This window comes from Hetaerina americana, unplaced genomic scaffold (genome assembly GCF_022747635.1).
Source record: "Hetaerina americana unplaced genomic scaffold, ioHetAmer1.1.p SCAF_1, whole genome shotgun sequence".
NCBI lineage: Eukaryota > Metazoa > Arthropoda > Insecta > Odonata > Calopterygidae > Hetaerina > Hetaerina americana.
Genome location: NW_027286069.1, coordinates 26,158,408 through 26,177,502, shown reverse-complemented (window position 1 = coordinate 26,177,502; position 19,095 = coordinate 26,158,408). Strand labels below are relative to the sequence as shown.

The window sequence follows — 19,095 nt, the reverse complement described above, 5'->3', positions numbered from 1 at the left end:
GACGGATATACTTTGCGTAATATTTTAGAGCAAAAATAATTGCAAGAACATTGCCATAAGATAACTTATACTGATGTACAAAAAATGCAATTCTAGTAACTCTAATTATATTCTCGCATGTCTTAACATTAATAAGTATAAATGATAATTTGATAAAATATATTCCATTTTATGAATAGTCCTAATCCATCCATGTGGACGCCAAAACAGCTCAGCAACATAACAAGTTGGCAAGTATGTAATTGGCAATAACAATTTTCAAAATACAATAGTTCATAAGTCCTAACTAAAATATTCATTAATAGGAAACTTTGGGTATGTTTAAGACTGTATTTCTATTGCATTTTTGAAACTTGATGATGATTAATTAGGAACTGCATGGCTTTTCGTTGAAAATCTTAATTCAAGTTGATGTATTGATAGTAGATATTTCATAGTCTATACTGGTTATTTCAATATGATGTCGTATGAGTGAATCGATGACCATATGAGGTTTACATTATTGTTATACATACATAAGGCTGTGTAGTACAAACAGTCAGCTGATATGACAATATAATTGTGCCGTTTTTTTAATGTCTGGAATGCTCACGGGGCCCAGAACTGGTCAGGACCCGCAATTGCCTTTCTTGAAATATTGTTTTTTCCACAGTTTCAGGAGTATGCCCCCAGAGTCTACAAGCAAGGAGAAATAATCTCTGAAAGAAAACGCAGTAGGCTACTTGCATTGAGTCTTCATTTACACAACTTGGATGTTCCCGAGCAAGTGCCAAGTCCTGGATTATCTATGAAATCTTCTCATGCTAATATCTAAGGAATACAAAATAATTTGTTGTTTAATCACATCTTTGGTAAGTGGAAATGAAATACGGTATAGCAATAAATGATTATATTTTAAATATATTTATATTATAATTATATTTTAATAATTTCCGCGATTCCTTATAAACTTCCTTCCGTCATCAGCACCAGTTCTTACGCCCTTATTGGTTCTGTGTTACAACTGCGCCGAAAGATGTGTTTTTGTTTGCTCTGGTATGATCGGTTGAATGTTTTTGAATGCCTCTGTCATTTCAGAGAATTGTGTAGTATATATGTTTTAAGTTTATGTGGTATGGTATGACCGTTTCCAAATAGTTGCTCGAGGAAATTTTTCAAATTATCATAGGTATCACATTTTCAAGTTATCGTGAATCAATGTAAGCTACATATATTCGCTGAGATGTCACTCGAAACTCCCAACGGAAAAACTGTTATTAATTTTTTGAATGAATTTGACGCTAATTTACGTAATCCCGTTCCTCATGATTCCGGAAATTCTCTAATTTTCGAGGGTCATAAGGTGCCCGAATCATGTAAACGAAAAGCCACAGATTCTTTTGATGTTCCACATAAAGAGAAGAAACGATCACCTTCTCCACAAAGAATGTCAGGTATGCCAATGTTGATTAAATTTATTCAAATCCCTATTCACTTTACGTTGCAGTAAGTGATAAATTCAAAGTTGTCCTCTTGGGTTGTTACTTAAATGGTCATGCATTTTCATAGGGTTCTCTATGTTGTTTACTTTAAAGTGTGTATTTTTTGTAGATTGGGAATTTTTTCGAATGAAAGAGCAAGTAGTGAACTTCAAAATGGAAATTTCTCAGCTTGAAAGGCGTCTTCGTAGCCAAGGTGAAATGCGGGTTCAGTGTGAAATTGCAGCTGCCAAGGAAATCAAACGCCTTGAAAATGAAAGATTGTCTGATCGGTCTGAGGTAAAATTTCAGTGACATTAACAATTCGGTACATGCTCGGATGTGTTTCTATATTCTATGTTTAAGTTGAATAGAAAAGTTAGTTTTATGATTATTTTGGGGAATAGGTCAATCGTAGATGACGCAATGGAAGATTGAATGAAGGTCTGTGAAAAACATCTACATGAAATTTTCGGTAGCTGACCTTTACCCTGTAGCCATAATGCCTTGGCGAAAAAAATGGAATCACATAGTTTAACATACCTTGTCAGTATTCTCATATACTCTAATAAGTAGGAGTATTTTCACCTTGATGGGGGTCATCAGGTGCATGAACCGTAATGTCTATGGACATCAATGTGTAATTATAGAGCTTAGATTAGAGAGGGTGTGCGAGGAGAGATGGCGGAAAAATTGAGATATTTTGGTGCTGGTAGTAGAAGGATCATTCCTCCTATTGCAATAACTTTTGTGTTGCATGATTTCTAACAGCATTGATTAGTATTGAGTTTTTTCTCTACTCACATAGGAATTGATGGAAAATCACTCCATTCGATTGTGTCATTGAGTTATTGCCTGAAACATGAGTTCACACGGTCGTTGATTCCAGGAGGAGCGAAGAATTTTGACCCTTTTTTGAATTTTATGTCAGATAGTCCTGTTTAAGTTATGTCCCAGTTATTGGATGAGAGTATTAATTCCTGATTGTTTCCCGAGGATTTCGTTTTCCATTGCTTTTGCTGTTTATCTAAATTTTTTATGGTAAAATCTGAATCTAAATAAGTCATTAAGGAAGATTTGTGTAAAATCTTCAATTATGGTCTTTCTAAAGAGATAATTTGAAACCTCAATTTTTTCAAGTAAGGCTGGGTTCAATTGTGATTCATTTTTGTGTGTATCTATTAAAGAAATTTTTCGACGATAGAATGCCATTAATAAGTGCATATACGCTAACAGATTCTCACACAGTCTGTTTTCATGATGTTCAAAGATGGTTGGTTTAACATTTTAAAAGAATTTGATAGTTTAGATCCACTCTTCCATGCAAACCAATGGCCCTAGCGGTTAGTAAAATTCCAATGCATTCATCTCCTGGACTTCTTCAGTGGCATTTACAGTTGTTGATGGAAAAGTGAGCTGCTCTTCATTTTGGTTACCATTGGGAAGTATTAGTTATACTTTCTCCTTAAATTGGCACTATTGTTTGTCATTGCTGTGAATGTATGCCTATCGGTGTTAATGTCATCCTCATTGATGTGGAGTGCTGACAATTTTGTTCCATTTTGCTGGCTCGGAAGCAGGCCATGCCATCTTGAAATAATAGCTATCACTATGCAGTGATAAAGGAAGTTTTTCAAAAAATGGAGTAAAAAGAGATAACATATTTAATTATTTTGATTATTTGTAATCTAAATTATCTTTGAATCAAATTTTTTCTTAATTTAGTGTGAGTTGATGATGACAAAATTTGTGGCTGTTTTAAAAATCATTATGAATGGATATTTAGTAATTTTTAATAATTGGATTGAAGCAGTTTTATTTTCTGGATTTACTGGTTGCATGTCGGCATACCGAATATTTCAAAGTTTTTTCATCCATGGAAAGTACTTCACTTCTTTTTTTACATTTTTTTATATTGATTTTTCATTTCAGCTAAAGCAGTTGAAATTAATAACAGAACGCCTAAAGCAAAATTTATCTGAGCAAGAAGAAGAAATGCAGGAAGCCTTAAAAAAATGTGAGTCAGAGAAATCTGTTGCTGAATCAAAGTACATCACAACTCAAGGGGAAATCTTCAAGTTAAAGGATGCCATGAAAGAAGTTAGTATTTCCATTTTCATTATGCCTTATTTTAATACAAGTTTCTCTACCCACTCCATGCCACATTTCTACACTCACTATGAAAAAAAATACAACAAATACCTAATTTGTATATCTTTGAGGAAATGATCAACCATAAACACTGTGATCAACCTGAAGGTCGGTCTTGTAGGTGATGATAGAGTTCAACCAGTACTAAGCCCAACGGTATGTGAAATTCACACATCAGGGTAGGGGGGCCAGTTCCTTTCCCTGTGCCGGTTATGGTATTCCAAGAAGATCTGGTACCCAAAAAATCACATAGCTTGGGTGGATCTTAAGGTGCCCATAGGGGCTTGCCAAGGAATCAAAAGCAGACTCCAGTCAGTAGTCCAACGCTCTACCCCTGGACTACCATGATCCCCAGGAATGATCAACATATTAAATTTAATATTCAAATCACACAACATAATTTAAAAACCTTTTGTGTTGAGCCTTCTTGTCTAAAGTTTCCAACCTAGAAAATAACCTGTGTGATGAATTTCAGGAAGTGATCAAAATTATTAATACAAAACCATTATAATGAGTGCTCATTACTCTTGATATTACGGTTACCAAAGACATCATAATGACTGCTGTGACATAAAAGGACAGACTAAGTCACTCTGGAACAAGCATGGCATGGTTACAATAAAAAAAACATGAATAGATTGACAAAAAAATGAGAAGATGCACACAACTATAAAATTGCTCTATCATCAAACTCCCTCACAATTTTGGTGTGAAAAACAATAAAAAGAATTTCAAATTATTTTTCATACCCAGTGACAGAAACAAGTCTCAATCTTGTGTGTACAAACAAATAAATCTTGTCTTAAACCCTACTTTATTAATATGCCCTTTGTCTGATCTTCGGTTGAAAAAAGGCTGCACAATTATTCAGCAACATTTTATGAATTGACTTAATTGTTTTAGCCTAATATTCAAACTTATTGAACAAGCTGATGGGTGGCTACTTGCCCTCACATGTAATATAGGGCATATGTTGATGTATATTTAATTCATTTATGACATAATTCATTCTTAAGCCAAATTAATCCTGTGTTTGCACTTGTCCGAGCTATGTATACATTCAACTTCTGTAGATGAAATGGGAATAAAAGACTGATTGTCTCAAAATTAATTAATACAAATTTACTGCATAGTAAATTTATCATTTTGTATTTTTTGAAAATGATTATTTAATGGTTAGTTTCCAAAACTAAAAATATTTGATAAAACTTAAAACTCTTCAATGTTGTGACTCACTCATTATAAACAAGACTGAACTATTGTAGCATAGCTGATTACATGATGTGGCAGTGAGACATAGGTACAGTATCCTCTTGATTATCTTGAATAATAATTGTTTGTAATTATTAAAATGTTGTTAATTCACTTCTCATGTGGAAATTGGATGTAGAATGATAACATTTAAATAGGTGTCTGAAGTGTGCATTACCTGTAGAATGTTATTTTTCCTTTTAATTCAAGGCTGAGCACTATTCTCCGACACAGTGAAGATGGTGAAGCTAGTGAGTTTTCTACCTGGTGAACATTTGGTTATACAGACATGTATCAAAGATCATTCACATTACTTTGTTAAGAGGTATTTGGTTGCCAGTACTAATTAATTAATTAATTAAGCCTGATTTGCAGGTGAATATGGCATTTCCATTTCACTGAAAAGGATGGGATGGATTCTTTATTGTATAAATATACAATTGTAGGGGTACCTTTAGTTTAAACCCCCACTACCTATCATTACATTGTTCTATTACGGAAAGCTTACGTTACATTTTGAGTCACAGATAGCTTATGCTTATCTCAGTTTGGTGACAAGTTGGCACTCAGTATCTCTTGCAGCACTGAACTGGTTTGCCAGCAATTTGTGGTCCTCCTCTCCAAGGGAGTCATTACCATCTGCCATGGCTGCACTTCATTTGTGCAGCACTGAATTGTAAAATCACAACCACCATTAAAAATCACAAGTCATAATTTCTCAAACTATTCAATTAAAGTTGCAGCAAAATGACAATATAAGTTAAAAGTACCAGTTTGGTCAATTGGTTACTTACATATTATTGGAAATATAAAAAGCACTTTGGATAGCAGCCATTCCCAAATTCCGACCAGGCAACCCAATTCGTTATCTCTATGGTGCAATGCCCCACGAAACAGCTGAAGCAGTTCATGATATAATTGCACCAATTAACATGAAAATTGGGCAGAATGCACACAACATATCCAAGAACAGCAGGAAACTTTATGTTCTATGTACCTCATTGGCACAGAAGAGTGACTTTGGCCTAACTTGCTCGGCATGATCATATTCCTGGCTACAGCATTGGAACCTATGTGCTGAACTGGCAAAGCAAATACCAGGTGTACAAGTACAAAATGTGGATTTTTTTCCAAAAACAAATTCAGAAGAATGATGAAAAGAGCTTTATTCAAAGTATGCCCCATTGCTAGTTGGACATTTTTCTCAGCTTTCGGTCAATTTGCAGATTCCACGGCTGTACAAATCTTTCTCTTTTGGTGCAAACCATTAATCTAGCCATTTTTTCACATCTTCATACAAACCGAAGTGCTGCTGAGCAAGTGCATGACCTATCAATGCAAACAATTAGTAAGCAGAAGGAGCCAAGTCTGGTGTGTAAGTCGCATAGGGTAAAAATTCCCAATTGAGTGCTTCCAATGTGTCACGAACTGGTTTTGCTGCATGTGATGGAGCATTGTCTTGAAGAAAAATTACCTTTTGTTGCCTTAGGTATTCTGATCTTTTTTCAAGCTGCGAATGGTTCAAATCAAACAATTGTTATTGTTGGCATTCAGTATTTACCATTTCACCAGGTTTTAACAGCTCATAATAGACCACACCCTTCTGGTCTGACCAAACACAGAGCATTGTCTTTCTGTCAAAGTGATTCAGTCTTGCGGTAGATGTGGATGATGCCTCGGTCTATCCATAATTTTTTGCACTTAAGATTCTCAAAATAAATCACTTTTCATCCCAGTAATGTAATGATGAAAAAGTAACTTACTTTTGTATGTTTCGAGGGAAATTTCTCATGTGCTTTTGAGAGGCAGATTGAGAGGTGCACCTCTCCATCTACCTCTCAAATGTCCCTTGTCTGTACTGATGGTCAAAAAAATGTCCGAATGACAGCTGATGTACTGAATTTAGGAAAATCAACAATGCACACTGTTTTAACTGAACTTCATGGATTCAGTTAAAACAGTGTGTTTTATGGGATGCACCTGCACATTCAGCATTGATTGTTCGCCAGTTTCTAGCAAAAAATTCAATCACCATTCTTGATCATCCTCCTTATTTGCCAGACACCCCCTACCACCTTTTCCTATTCCCAAAATGCAAAAAATGTGATAAGAGGACATCACTGGGAAGATGTGGACACAATACAGCAAGGAACGACAAGAAAACTAAAAAGCCTAACTACAGAGGTCTTCCAAGGGTGCTTTAAACAGTGGAAAAGAAGATGGAATAAGTTTATAGCAACGAATGGAGAGTACTCTGAAGGGGACAAAATCGATGTAGACTAAATTTTGCAACATAAAGTATTTGTGGCCTCAATTTGCGTATTTATTCGACAGAGTAGTATAACACTATTATAAACTTTCTGTTTTATTCCATATGCCAGATGGGAAGTTATCTATACCATCCAACCTTATTTTTCTCTCACTGCTGTTGATAGTAACCATATTTTCATTGTCACAGCAGAGATGGTAGATGATCTGTATTGGGTAAATATATTAAGATATATCATTATTTGAAGAGTCCTTCAAAATCAGGAATCTCTTTTTCTTCCTTGATTCACAAAAAAAATATTTTGCCTGAATAATTATGAACTGAACTAATTGTACCTACATATTTGCAGGTGGAAGAAGAAAGGGATTCTCTAGCTCAACAGGTTTCGTCTATAAAGGCCGAGGTTACCAAAGTAGCTAAGGAGCTAGAGGAGGAAAAGATGAAGCAAATGAAGATGGAGCATTCGTTTCGAAAGAAAGTACGCGATTCATTATTTGCTCAAAAGGATCTAGAGGCAAGAGTTATAAGTGCAGAAAGAATGGTTCAGGTTAGTGAAGCTTGTCTTTATCTTATCACTATTAAGCCTCTGTAGTTCAAACTAGCAAGGGTAGCTAAGTTAACTTTCATTTTCCTGTGCCCATAATCTGGGTTTGTTGTCATCCTCTGATCCAGGATTCATTTAATCAATGCTTCAACTAATTATGCATTCAAAGAACTGCAGGAGATTCCACAGCCGTAACTTTAATGGAGTCATTCAATAGTATTCAAAGTGTAAAATTCATTTGCCTTGCCTTGGATTTCAACCTGGATCCCTCTTTGTCCAGCTGCATGCTTTAGCCAGTAAAGCTACTGAGGCTTCCTCTCACAATATGAAATTTTATAGCCTTCATAGGAACAAGATGTTATGTCCATGACTACTAATACCTGTGACATTGTGTGTATGATATTTCATCATAACATCTTGTTTCTTTAAAGGCACTAATATTACATAGTGTAAGAGGATGCTTTGGTAGCTTTTACTGGCTAAAGCACTGAGCAGGACAATAAGGATCAAATCCCAGTCAAAGCAAATGATTTTTACACTTTGAATTTGGTGAATTTCATTTTGCCCTGTTCGTTAATATAAAAAGTGGTTGGCACCATCAAGTTGACAATGCAGAATAGTTCCCTGCTTTTTAATCCAGTTTATTCTATTGTGGATATCTTTTAAGTAATTTTTGTCGGGTGTGAATCAAAAATGTTTTCTGAGTACTGCTTATATTTTGGGAATGATTGGTGCATATGAGTTGTTCAACTAAGTGATGATAAAATTTTTATTTAAATAATTTATTGTGCAAAAATGTAATTTTGGTAATATTGTAAGTTTATTGTTAAAAGGATATATGGTACAAGGTCATTAATTAGACTTCAGTATTGTGTCCATTGCAGATATTGCAGGAAAAAACATGTTCAGTGTGCCTATGAAACAGTTGAGATAACATGCGATGATCAATACCCTGCATTGATATTTTCCTTTTGCCTGAAAAAGACACATGCTAGTGAAGCTGTGAGCTGACTTTCAATTTGATTTTGAATTTGGGAACACAATTTTAACTGGCCCAATTTTTAGTTGTATGGCTAATCTTTCCCCATATATTCTTCCTATGTTTTCTCATGACTAATAATAGATGAGGGTGAAACTTAAATAGTTATCATAATCAAATGTACTAATTTGATTATTTATTTCTTTTGCTTGTATACATCATGTTCCTATTTCTATTTTATGAACATTCCAGTGCATTCATTTGCTTTTATTTTTAATTCTGGCTTTTTGAATGTGCTCAAAATCGTTTCAGTATCACCATTAGTTAACTTGCTTGTCTTTGACATGATCAACCTAAAGAATGATGAAGAGAGAGTGGAAAAATTTTATTTTCAAATTTTCATGATGATTCTTTTGAACAACATTACATTTGTTTTAGTTGACTTGCTATATGTAACCATAAACACAGTAATCAACCCAAAGGTCGGTTTGTTAGGTGATGAAAGAGTTCATCCAGTACAACACCCGATGGCATGTCAAATTCACACATCAGGGGGGCCAGTTCCTTTCCCTGTGCCAATTTTGGTTTCCCAGGAAGATCTGGTACCCAAAAAATCACATAGCTTGGGTTGAGCTGAGGGGCAATGATTCTTTTTTATGTCATTTGGGTAAAATATTATTCTTTACAAGTGATTTAAGAATGTCATTTTACCAATCAATAGCTTTAAAAGATCTTTATCTTTTTATTGTTCGTTTGAATTTGCAATTGAAACGTATTTGTAGATCTCAGTTCTCATTGAAAGCAGGGAATAATGGATATATTTGTAGCTTCTGGTACCTGTTCATTTATGGTTTAATTTCAGGATTTGACACAGGAACGGGACTTACTTTCAGAATCTCTGAAAGAAGTTAGGTCAACAGCTGCATGGGTTATAAAAGAAGCTGAGTTAGAGAAGGAACTGAAGAAAACTAAGTTGGAGATGAAGACATTGAGGTAAAGTGTATTATTGAAAATGCAGTAATTTAAATTATAACGTTTTTCATTTCACATTTAATGTCAAATTTTCCCAGGGTGTGTATTTCAAGGAAAGGAATAGTAATGTTATATTCCATCCAACATCAAAGAAAAATCTAACTCATTCACCAATTTGGCAGGTTGAACATTAATGATTTAATCAGAGATTATACTATTGAACCATTTTATTCAAGGATTTGGGTTTCCCTAAGTTAATTCATGATGATAAAACTATAACATTGTTTGGCAATTTCTTGTCCTTCCGAAATAATTATTTCTGAACCCAAACAGACCATCCCTTAAATATGTCTCCTTGGTGGGCCCTAAGGCACTACTACTGGAAATAGTTACTTCTTGGAAAAAACCACTGCATTCATGGTAGCGTTTTTCAAGTAGTTTAAAGGATTTTTACGCCGTGAAATTTCAACATTTTTGGCACACTTAGCGGAGTTCTGATAAAGTACCTGTTGCAGCATTTTCCGCAGCTCTTTGAGTTTTTGCAAGGAATCATTTTTCGTTTGCCCAATTTTGGCCTGTACCTATATAAATAGGAGGAAGCAAGTTCTGGTAATCAATATGCATCTCACCTCACCTTGATTCATCCTCTGTATTTCAGTGATTGATGTCCTAATGCTCAGCACAAATACAGTATCTGAGAGCATTTGTATTAATGCATATGAAAATATTTCATGAACAATTTAATTTCAAATTTTTTGCCAGCAATTAAGTTTTCCATGTACATATTATATTTGTGTGTAAATAATATTTGTCTGTATGCTAAATTTAAAAGAAAACACAGCATGAAGTTTAAACTTAGTTGTCATTTCTACTTTGAAGGCTTAGGTGTTACTGTGGTCAGATGTATATATAACCTTAGTAGACATATTACAACTATATATTTAATAATAAAGCTTAATCATTAAATTTTCAGGGATGCAGTTCATGACAAATTACTGTTAGAAGAATGCAACAACAGCTTACAAGAGAAAGTTAGCAGCCTTGAAGGTTTACTGAAGAATTCTGCTGAGCTGGAGGCTGCAAAAAATGAACTTTCATATAAACTCCAAGAGTGGCATTCTTTAGCTGGGTTAATGTGTAAGGCAACAGGAGTCTTACCTGGAAGTAGTGGGAATGTTGAAGGGCAGGAAACTGAGTTTAGCCTTGTATCTGCTCGGAAAGCCTTATCAATGATGCAGATGAAGGAGGCAGAACTAACTTCTGAGTTACTTGAAGCACAGTCTAAGTAAGTATTGAATTTCATGCTACCATATAAATTTTAGTAGATTTTTTCTGAGTTGTTTATCTAGTAGTGTTATTATTAAGGAAAATCAGTTGGCGGACACTAAGTGATAATTGTCTAAAACTGAGCTCACTAGGAATCTTAAATTATTACCTGTTAAAAGTATTACTTTTTGACCACCTTTTCATTTCCCATGCACTTCAAATTAATTTGGGTAACTTGTGTACAACAACTTGCCAAATCTGAAATATTTTTTTATGTTTATGTTTATCTCCTTAAAAGGCATATGTCATCTCGTTAAATCATGCATTGTACCTGTTATACATCCACCTGAACTATTATAAAAAGCTCTAGCCGCTTACATATTTTGTGAAGTAAGTGAATGCCACTTTTATCACAAAATAAAATAATAGTTATTTTCCTTCTTGAGTAGCAATATCAGGTTTTTTTTACCATATCAATTGATCCCTGGTTTGATAGTAATCTAATTATGGTGTGCATGCCTCCTCCACTTCAAGATCTTCATCAGGAGCTGAATACACAGAAGTAAGAGCAAAATTCATTACATAAGTGCAAAAAGTCTTGTTGTATTGGTCTTGGCTAGGGTTTCCCAGCACTTAAAGCAGGCATGATGTAAGTTAGAGATATTCATGTCTCAGATTTATTGTTAATCCAAATGAAATTTCATTAAATGAGTATTTGTTACTCAGAAATATCATGTGATTTTGTATTGACAAATATATTCAGCCATATTAAAAGAAAATAAAAGTGGAAAAATTTTTCAGGAATTGGGACATATCTATCTTGTTCCCAGATCTGGACTTTCTCTCTGCAGTTGGAACCAATGGAACCAACCATTTGAGTGTCATTCTATTGCACTTGTGACATAAGGGTATAGTTTTTATCCATGGAAACTACTAAATTCATATTCTGGACATGTTTCTTTTATTTATCCCCATGAAAAACATTTAATTGAAGTTTTATTGCAATTTTCACTCTCATTAGTACTATTTAACTCAAACTGAATTATTTTTGGTGCACATATTTGGGTTTCGTGTTAATTATTTGTGCTGAAATCTTTGCTGGCAAGATCACACAACATAATACTTTACATTTGGTATCTGTGTACTTATTATTAAATGTATATTCATAATTATTTCTTTTCTTCAGGGTCAAAGAGCTTCAGTTATGTAAAGCTACTGCAGCATCCGATTCAGAGTCGTTACTGGGGCAAGTTAAAAAGTTAAAAAATGAAAAAGCAGAAGTTACATCACTGCTAGAAGTAGCTCGGCGTAAGATAAAACTGGTGTCTCAGGTACTGGTTTATTTTATTTTGTTAGTAATTGTTATTTTATGATAAATCAATAAATACAAAAATGATATGTCTGCATAATTACAATTAATTTGAGGAATATATTCATGAAATACCATAGGACATTTAAAAAATGGAACTCGAGAGAAAATAAAATCAATTGTTCCAAATGTGAATGAAGCAAAATATGCCGACCAAGGGAGCGGGTGATAGTAACACAGAAATGTGTAACAATTGGCATTAACAATTTTTAAAAGTGTATTGTTAAAATAGATAAATAAACATAATCTGGGAATACTTGGTGTGAAACAGAGATTTAATATAGATTTTACTCACTTGTCAGTGTTATAAGGTGTACCAGAATGCAATGCTAGTTACAACGAGGGCTCAAACAATTTATTTAATCAGTGTATGAAAATGAGCCTATGGAATCATATTGAAAAATTAATTCATCTAATGAAGGCACTCTAATTTCTGTGTTTCTCCTCATAAGTTGACGCATGACAACAGTTTCACCTCTGTTCATTAAGGCATTGTCAGGTCAAGGTGAAACTTGTTGCAGCTAGGCTCTCTCAATTAGGGGTGGTTGTCTATTTGTGGTGCGTTTGAGCTCTCCAATTGGTCATTGCATAGGAAAGACCCTTGTCCAAGTTGAGGAGGGGTTATGACCATCTTTTCATTTGAAATTGCAGTCAGATTCGTGGAATACATCTACGAAAGAGCTGAATAAAGACCTTACCTCCAGACTGATAAAGGTGTTCATCGAGAATTCATCCATTCCACTCATTAAATTCAATATATCAGAAAGATACAGGCACCAACTGGTATATGGGCACTTGCTCCCCCTACCTCCCTCACAAAGGCTTCATTCCACAATAATTTGGTCAACTGTACATGCTAAATTTTAGATGGTGAGTCTTGGCTCTCAGAAAAGTGACAGCTAATATCAGCATTAGGGAAGAATGGCTACCCAAGGCAACTAGTCTTGAAAAGGGCTGTGCAGAAAGGGAAAAAATGGAAGGACTCCCTGAGAATGAACAAAAACAATGAGGGAAAGAGAGAAAGCTTTGCAAGAGTGCATCAAGTGTGTCAGATCAGGTGCCGAATTAATCTCTCTTTTGGAAAATGATACATAGTCCAGACAGGAAGATAAGTTTAATGCAAAAGAAAAGAGGATTTTTAGAGAAACAATTCATTGTCGGCTTGTCATAGTCGTGCATGGATGGTCAAAACCATGCCATTAAATGAATTTTGGGGAGACAAACACTCTTAAAATAGAAAATCACTTTTTTCCTAGAATAATCAGTGGTAGAAATAACTATGAACCTGAATATTTTCAACCAGGAAGATGATTACGGTCCCTCTTCTCTTCAATCTTCATCTTTTATGCAATGACCAGTGAGAGAGTTATGATGGAATATTGACAGACAGCCAAGAATTATTGTTTTCTTACCAACCTAAATATGATAAGTAGTTATATAAATATTTGTTTAGGGTAATTACTGTATTGCGCTAATGTGATCGTAAACAATGTGCTTTTTTACCAAGGAAAGAGATAACTACAGGCAATTGTTAGATTCCATGGAGCAAGATATGACTCTGTCTGGGGGACTATTCAATGCTGCTATTGCTGGAGGAAACCAATCAAAGCGGCCTGGTGGAGTAACAGCGGGTTCTAAAAGTGCAAGAGTGGAAGAACTTGAGGGTCTTATTGAAAAATACCAGAAAAACATGGAAACATTAGAAGCAGAGCTGGCTGAGGAGAAGAAACAAAGAAAAGCAAGCATTATTTTTTGCACTAATTATTTCTATGATTAAAGTTATATTTTTGGTAGGTTTATTTTGTCTTGGTGTCTATAAAAAGCTCTCATATAATACTTTATTTTTTTTAAAAGAAACACTAGATCAAAAATAACAGATTATCATTTAAATTTGACCCTAAAGAGTGTGATTGGCATTCAAAAAAATAATTTTCAAAACTTTTTCATATTATATTTGTAATGTTAAACACTCAGAATGAATTTAAAATGAATATACTTCAATATAAACATGCTGTAATGTATCAGTCAGACTGAATAGTTGCGAAATAGGAAGTTCTTATGACCAAATATAGTAGTGATCAGTCAATTTGATGCTGAAGTTCCCAGTTCCCCTGGTTCTAGTCTCAAGAACTGCTACGAGAATTGAAATAATAAACATAATTTTTTTGGACTTATATTTATGCCCCCTGAGTTATGTTATTTTCAAATTATTAAGCCTTGTAAAGATAGTAATATCCACTGCTGAGTATCAAAGATCCCTTGATGCATCTTTAGATTAGATTATCTTTGTACTATGTTGCCTCCCATATGTGCAGTAGTTGTGGTATTAACTGGCATACCAGAAGAAGCTTATTTTGCCAGAATACATAATAATTTGAAATCGAAGTTGGTGGCCCTTGGATAACAATTCACAAAAGTCAATCAAAAATGCATAGTTTTATATATACTGTGTTAGGTGAACATACTTTTTTACCTTTCACACTGTATATACTTTAAAAAAATATAGCAGACTGCATGTAAATAACTTTTTGTAGTTGGAAAAGTAGGCGCTGGCAAATGTTGCAAAAAACCCTCCTTATACTTTATAGAGGTGCCTTATGCTCTATAGAGGTGCCTGTAACCTTATGTTACAAACACTTCACACATGAAATCTTATCATGGAATTTCTGTGGTAATTAGGTATTTCAAAAGGCAGCTGCCGAAAAGCAATGCCCAGAAAACAGTTTGATCTCATCATTTCATCTCATTTTTATTCTAGTTCATCAATTCATACATTATAACTTGTGGTGGTCTGGAAATTCTGTGGAAAATTGAAAACTACTTCATTTTTGAGGAGAGGCCTTAATTTCTCCATATAGCCTCCATTTTAGGCTAACACATTTCTTCCAATAATGTTCCAGTTTGTGAAGTCCTTTTAAATAATGTCATTTTTCTAACTCTGAAAAATATGCATCTATTTATGCAGTCACTGCCTTGTCAGTATTAAATATCCTTCCCTTTTGCCATTTCTACATTGTGGAGAGCAGGTAGTAGTCTGAAAGAGCCAAATCTGGAGATTGTGAGGGATGGGAATGAGTTGGAATTTTAACTCCATAAATTTTGTGGCCACAACCCCGTAAGATTGATCTGGTGCATTTTCATAGTGGGAAAGACCATTAATGGGCCAATCATGAATGTTTTCCTAACAGATTGAATTCAATGCTGTCCACTAATGATGCATAGAACAATAGTAATAGTTTGACCCCTTTCCAAAAACTCAGTGAAGGCTATTCTTCCATCAAGAAACATTACTATTTCCACCTGCTGGTTTTAAAACCATAGAGATATCAGAATGGCCTTGTAAATGCAACTGATATGACAGATTCCTGAAGTCACTTATGTAGAAATGCCCTCTCCACAGGGAGGGGCCGAGAACAATCAAAAAAAGATTATACCATGGAAACATGCACAACAAGTATCATTCATTCCAAAATCTTTTTTTAATTAGGTAAAACAATTTTTCCTGTAAAAATTAATGTAAATATGTTAATGCATTCCATGCCGAAAAAATAAAGAATGTGAAGCATTAATTCTAAGAAACGCATTCATACATTGTTTACGATCATGAATCACCTTCATGTGTTCTTCTATTTAGAAATGAAGCAACTTGAAAATGCAAATTCAAGTTGTAGAAAACGAAAAAGAATTGCAATAATTAATGTATTATTTATGATACATTCCTGGTTCTTTTTTACAAGAAAGCTGTTGAGAGACATTTGTTTTTTCCAGCATTTCAAAAACAATTTAGCATTGCTGTTAAAATTCAATGCAGCATTATCTCGTCGTTTGCATGGTTTGATGGAATAGTTTCCTATGGCCTCCATATCTCATTTATCATGCTCTTCTGGAGTTTTCTGAATTTCTGAAAGGTATATAAGCAGGGATTTATTTTCAAATTGCTGCTTGCATTGGTTAAAAGAAGCAGCATGAGACAGCTTTTCATTGGCTTGTGTCTGGGCAATGCATTCTCCTCTGCTGTAACATGTAGATTCATGGGTTCGCTTGAGCATCTTCTTCCAGAACAGGTGTCACAATTAAAAACCCTCAATGGCAGGTAACCTTCAGAATCCATGAGCTTCTTGAAGTCACCAATGAAGTTCTTTGCTGCCTTAGACTCAGAGAGCTTGCTGCCTCACAATGCCTTGGATGCCAATTCTCCTCTTAAACTTCTCAAACCACCCATGACTCCCCATAAATACTTCTTCTTCGGCCACTGATAATGCTGGCATCTTCTTAATGAAGTCAGTGAAAATCACTTTCACCCTATCACAAATGTTGTTCTTGTTAATAGTGTTGCATTACAATTGCTTTTAATTTATCCATGTGTGAAGCAACCTTTCAACATAGTTGAGAATACATAACCATTGCGTAGATTGATTAAAAATTGGTAATTTTCTACAAAATAAAATTTAATTTGACTGGTTTCAATGTAGCTACATCATCATCAGGTAACAGTCATCACTCCAGTATACGAGGACGCTTTAATAAGTACCCGTGTTTGATGACAAAGGGCGTTCCTGAGGGAAGTTTATGTTATCATCGTGTGCTGCCATCTATCAAATGACAGTGAAACAAATTTCATACTGATTTAAAGGGTAGTTTGGAATTGGCAGCCATTCGAGTAAGACGTGTTTCGTGATTTTTGCCAAGATGGGAAAAGATCAATATCGTTTGGTAATTCACTCTTTGTGTTTGGATGGGAAGAAATGTGAGGAGATAAAAGCAAAGTTGATGCTGTTTTTGGGGACACTTCGCCATCTATGACCACAGTTAGATATTGGTTCAACGAATTTAAACGTGGGCGAACATCTGTTTTTGATGAGCGACCAGGATGCCCAGCAGACATGGTTACCGAGGAAATCATTCACGCCATGATTCTCGCTGATCAATGAACGAAAGTACGGGAAGTAGCAGAGGCCGTGGGTGTGTTGACCGGAATGGCAATTAATATTTTACATGATAAGTTGGTGATGAAAAAATTGTCGGTCCGATGGGTGCCGCGATTGCTCACGGTGGACAACAAGCTGATCCGGCTGTCAACTTCGAAAACTGCATGAACTGTGTTATGAATTGCTGCAGTACCCCCCATATTCACCCGATCTGGCTCCCTGCGACTTTTTCTTATTCCGTAAAATGAAGAAATGGCTCGCGGAAAAAAATTTAGCTCAAATGAGGAAGTTATCGCCGAGACAGAGGCGTATATTGGAGAGTTCGACATATCCTATTTTTTGGAGGGGTTAAAAAAATGGCCGGAACGTCGGGAGAAGTGTATCTTTCTAAAAGGGGACTATGTTGAAAAAAAAAAAAAGTTTGAAAAAATGGTTTCTTCATTTCTAACGTGGGTTTCCATTTATTGAACCACCCTCGTAATTGCTGGAAAGTAAGTTAGGGGAGGGTAGTGGAGAAGAGGGTAAGAGGGAGGAAAGTTGGAAGGCAGCATGGATAAACATTTGCTTGGATTGAAACCAGTCGCATTAAATTTTATTTTGTGGAGAATTGCCAATTTTTAATTAATCATGATATATTCCACCATGTCACGCCTGAAACGTCTCTTTTCATGGTGTAAATATTCTTGTCGCTATCTTTTGCCCTTGTTCTAGAGGGTATTGCAAATTGCTGATGTAGACTGATTGTATGTGTATGATAGATCAGCCATGCTCCCACCTTGTTCTTACTATTCAATGATTTTACTTTTCATTTCTACTGTTATTTTTATTCTCCTATGGCTCTCTTCTTGTGACTTTTTATTCGGGGTTAATTATAAATATTACTTTTCTGTTGTAATGTATTGACATGAAACTAATAGTCAATGAGCAAGGTAAATTGGTATTTATGATATGTTGGTTTGAATTGTCTTTATTTTTGCTAGCACTTAAAATGCAGGCCAGGTTATTGTGGTGAATAAACCAAAATGGAGACAAACCCAAACATATGAGTCCAGTTCTTTCCAATTCTGGCAGTTTGGCCTTTGGGATACTTGATAACATATAATAAGTGTTTAAGCTGAATTCCAAGGGAGATTGTTCTTCCAGCCATGTCCACAAATATTGCTAAATTTTTATTGGTCCTTTCAATTCAGGTGGTAGAAGAGTCAAATGCTGGCTTGGCCTCTGGAAAGTTTTCTGAGGAGGATATGTTGAAGAGGATAAAAGAGGCAGTCGATGAAGAGAAAACACGGCTCGAGAAAGAGTTGGAAGTAGTGTGGAAAGATAAGGAGAAAGCAGCAAAAGAAGTTGTGAGACTAGGTTCACGAGTGGAGGAACTGGAAGGTGAGCTGGAGCATCGAGCTCTTAAAGGAGACTTCAATCCTAAGGACATCAAGGTGGTTCATTTTAAGTAAGTCAGAGCATATCTTGTTTTTAATCATCAAATTAATTCAAAGCAGTTATTATTTTGGTTGCATTGGAGATGGTTTAAAAATAGTGGCATTTTGTTTCTATAATTATGTGGCTTGGGTTTCCGATTTTTATAATCAATCAATTCCCTCCACCTGGTGAAAGTTTCTTTGCATGATGCAATTCTTCTTCAAATATCCCTAATACTGTGACCATTTTGGTCCAAAATACTTCCAAGTTAGGTAAACTGTTACACCTCTAGTTTATGAACTCCTCTTTTAATATTTAACTTAGCCTTTCCTCTCTCTAGAAAACTGTGTTACCTTTGTTTTGATTAAATTTTTATCATCCCCTACCTATTGTACTGACTTTCCAATGCACTCAGCAATGCTTGCAATCCTTTTGCTGGCTGACAAAATAGACATAATAGTCAATATCCCATTGGTCAACTATAAGGTCAAGT

The 19,095-nt window shown here is 35.0% G+C and overlaps 1 protein-coding gene across 1 annotated transcript in view; it reads left to right on the top strand.

Annotated features, from left to right (window-relative positions):
• Positions 1-1,045: 1,045 nt before the first annotated feature.
• Positions 1,046-19,095, top strand: part of Mad1 (Mitotic arrest-deficient 1) — a 28,853-nt gene continuing 10,803 nt past the window's right edge. Inside the window, exons 1-9 of the mRNA XM_071586627.1 lie at positions 1,046-1,433; positions 1,591-1,757; positions 3,390-3,557; positions 7,478-7,675; positions 9,514-9,644; positions 10,597-10,908; positions 12,076-12,220; positions 13,766-13,996; positions 18,377-18,633. Coding sequence (XP_071442728.1) covers positions 1,223-1,433; positions 1,591-1,757; positions 3,390-3,557; positions 7,478-7,675; positions 9,514-9,644; positions 10,597-10,908; positions 12,076-12,220; positions 13,766-13,996; positions 18,377-18,633 — 1,820 coding nt within the window. The 5' untranslated portion in view covers positions 1,046-1,222. The remainder of the gene's footprint in view (positions 1,434-1,590; positions 1,758-3,389; positions 3,558-7,477; positions 7,676-9,513; positions 9,645-10,596; positions 10,909-12,075; positions 12,221-13,765; positions 13,997-18,376; positions 18,634-19,095) is intronic.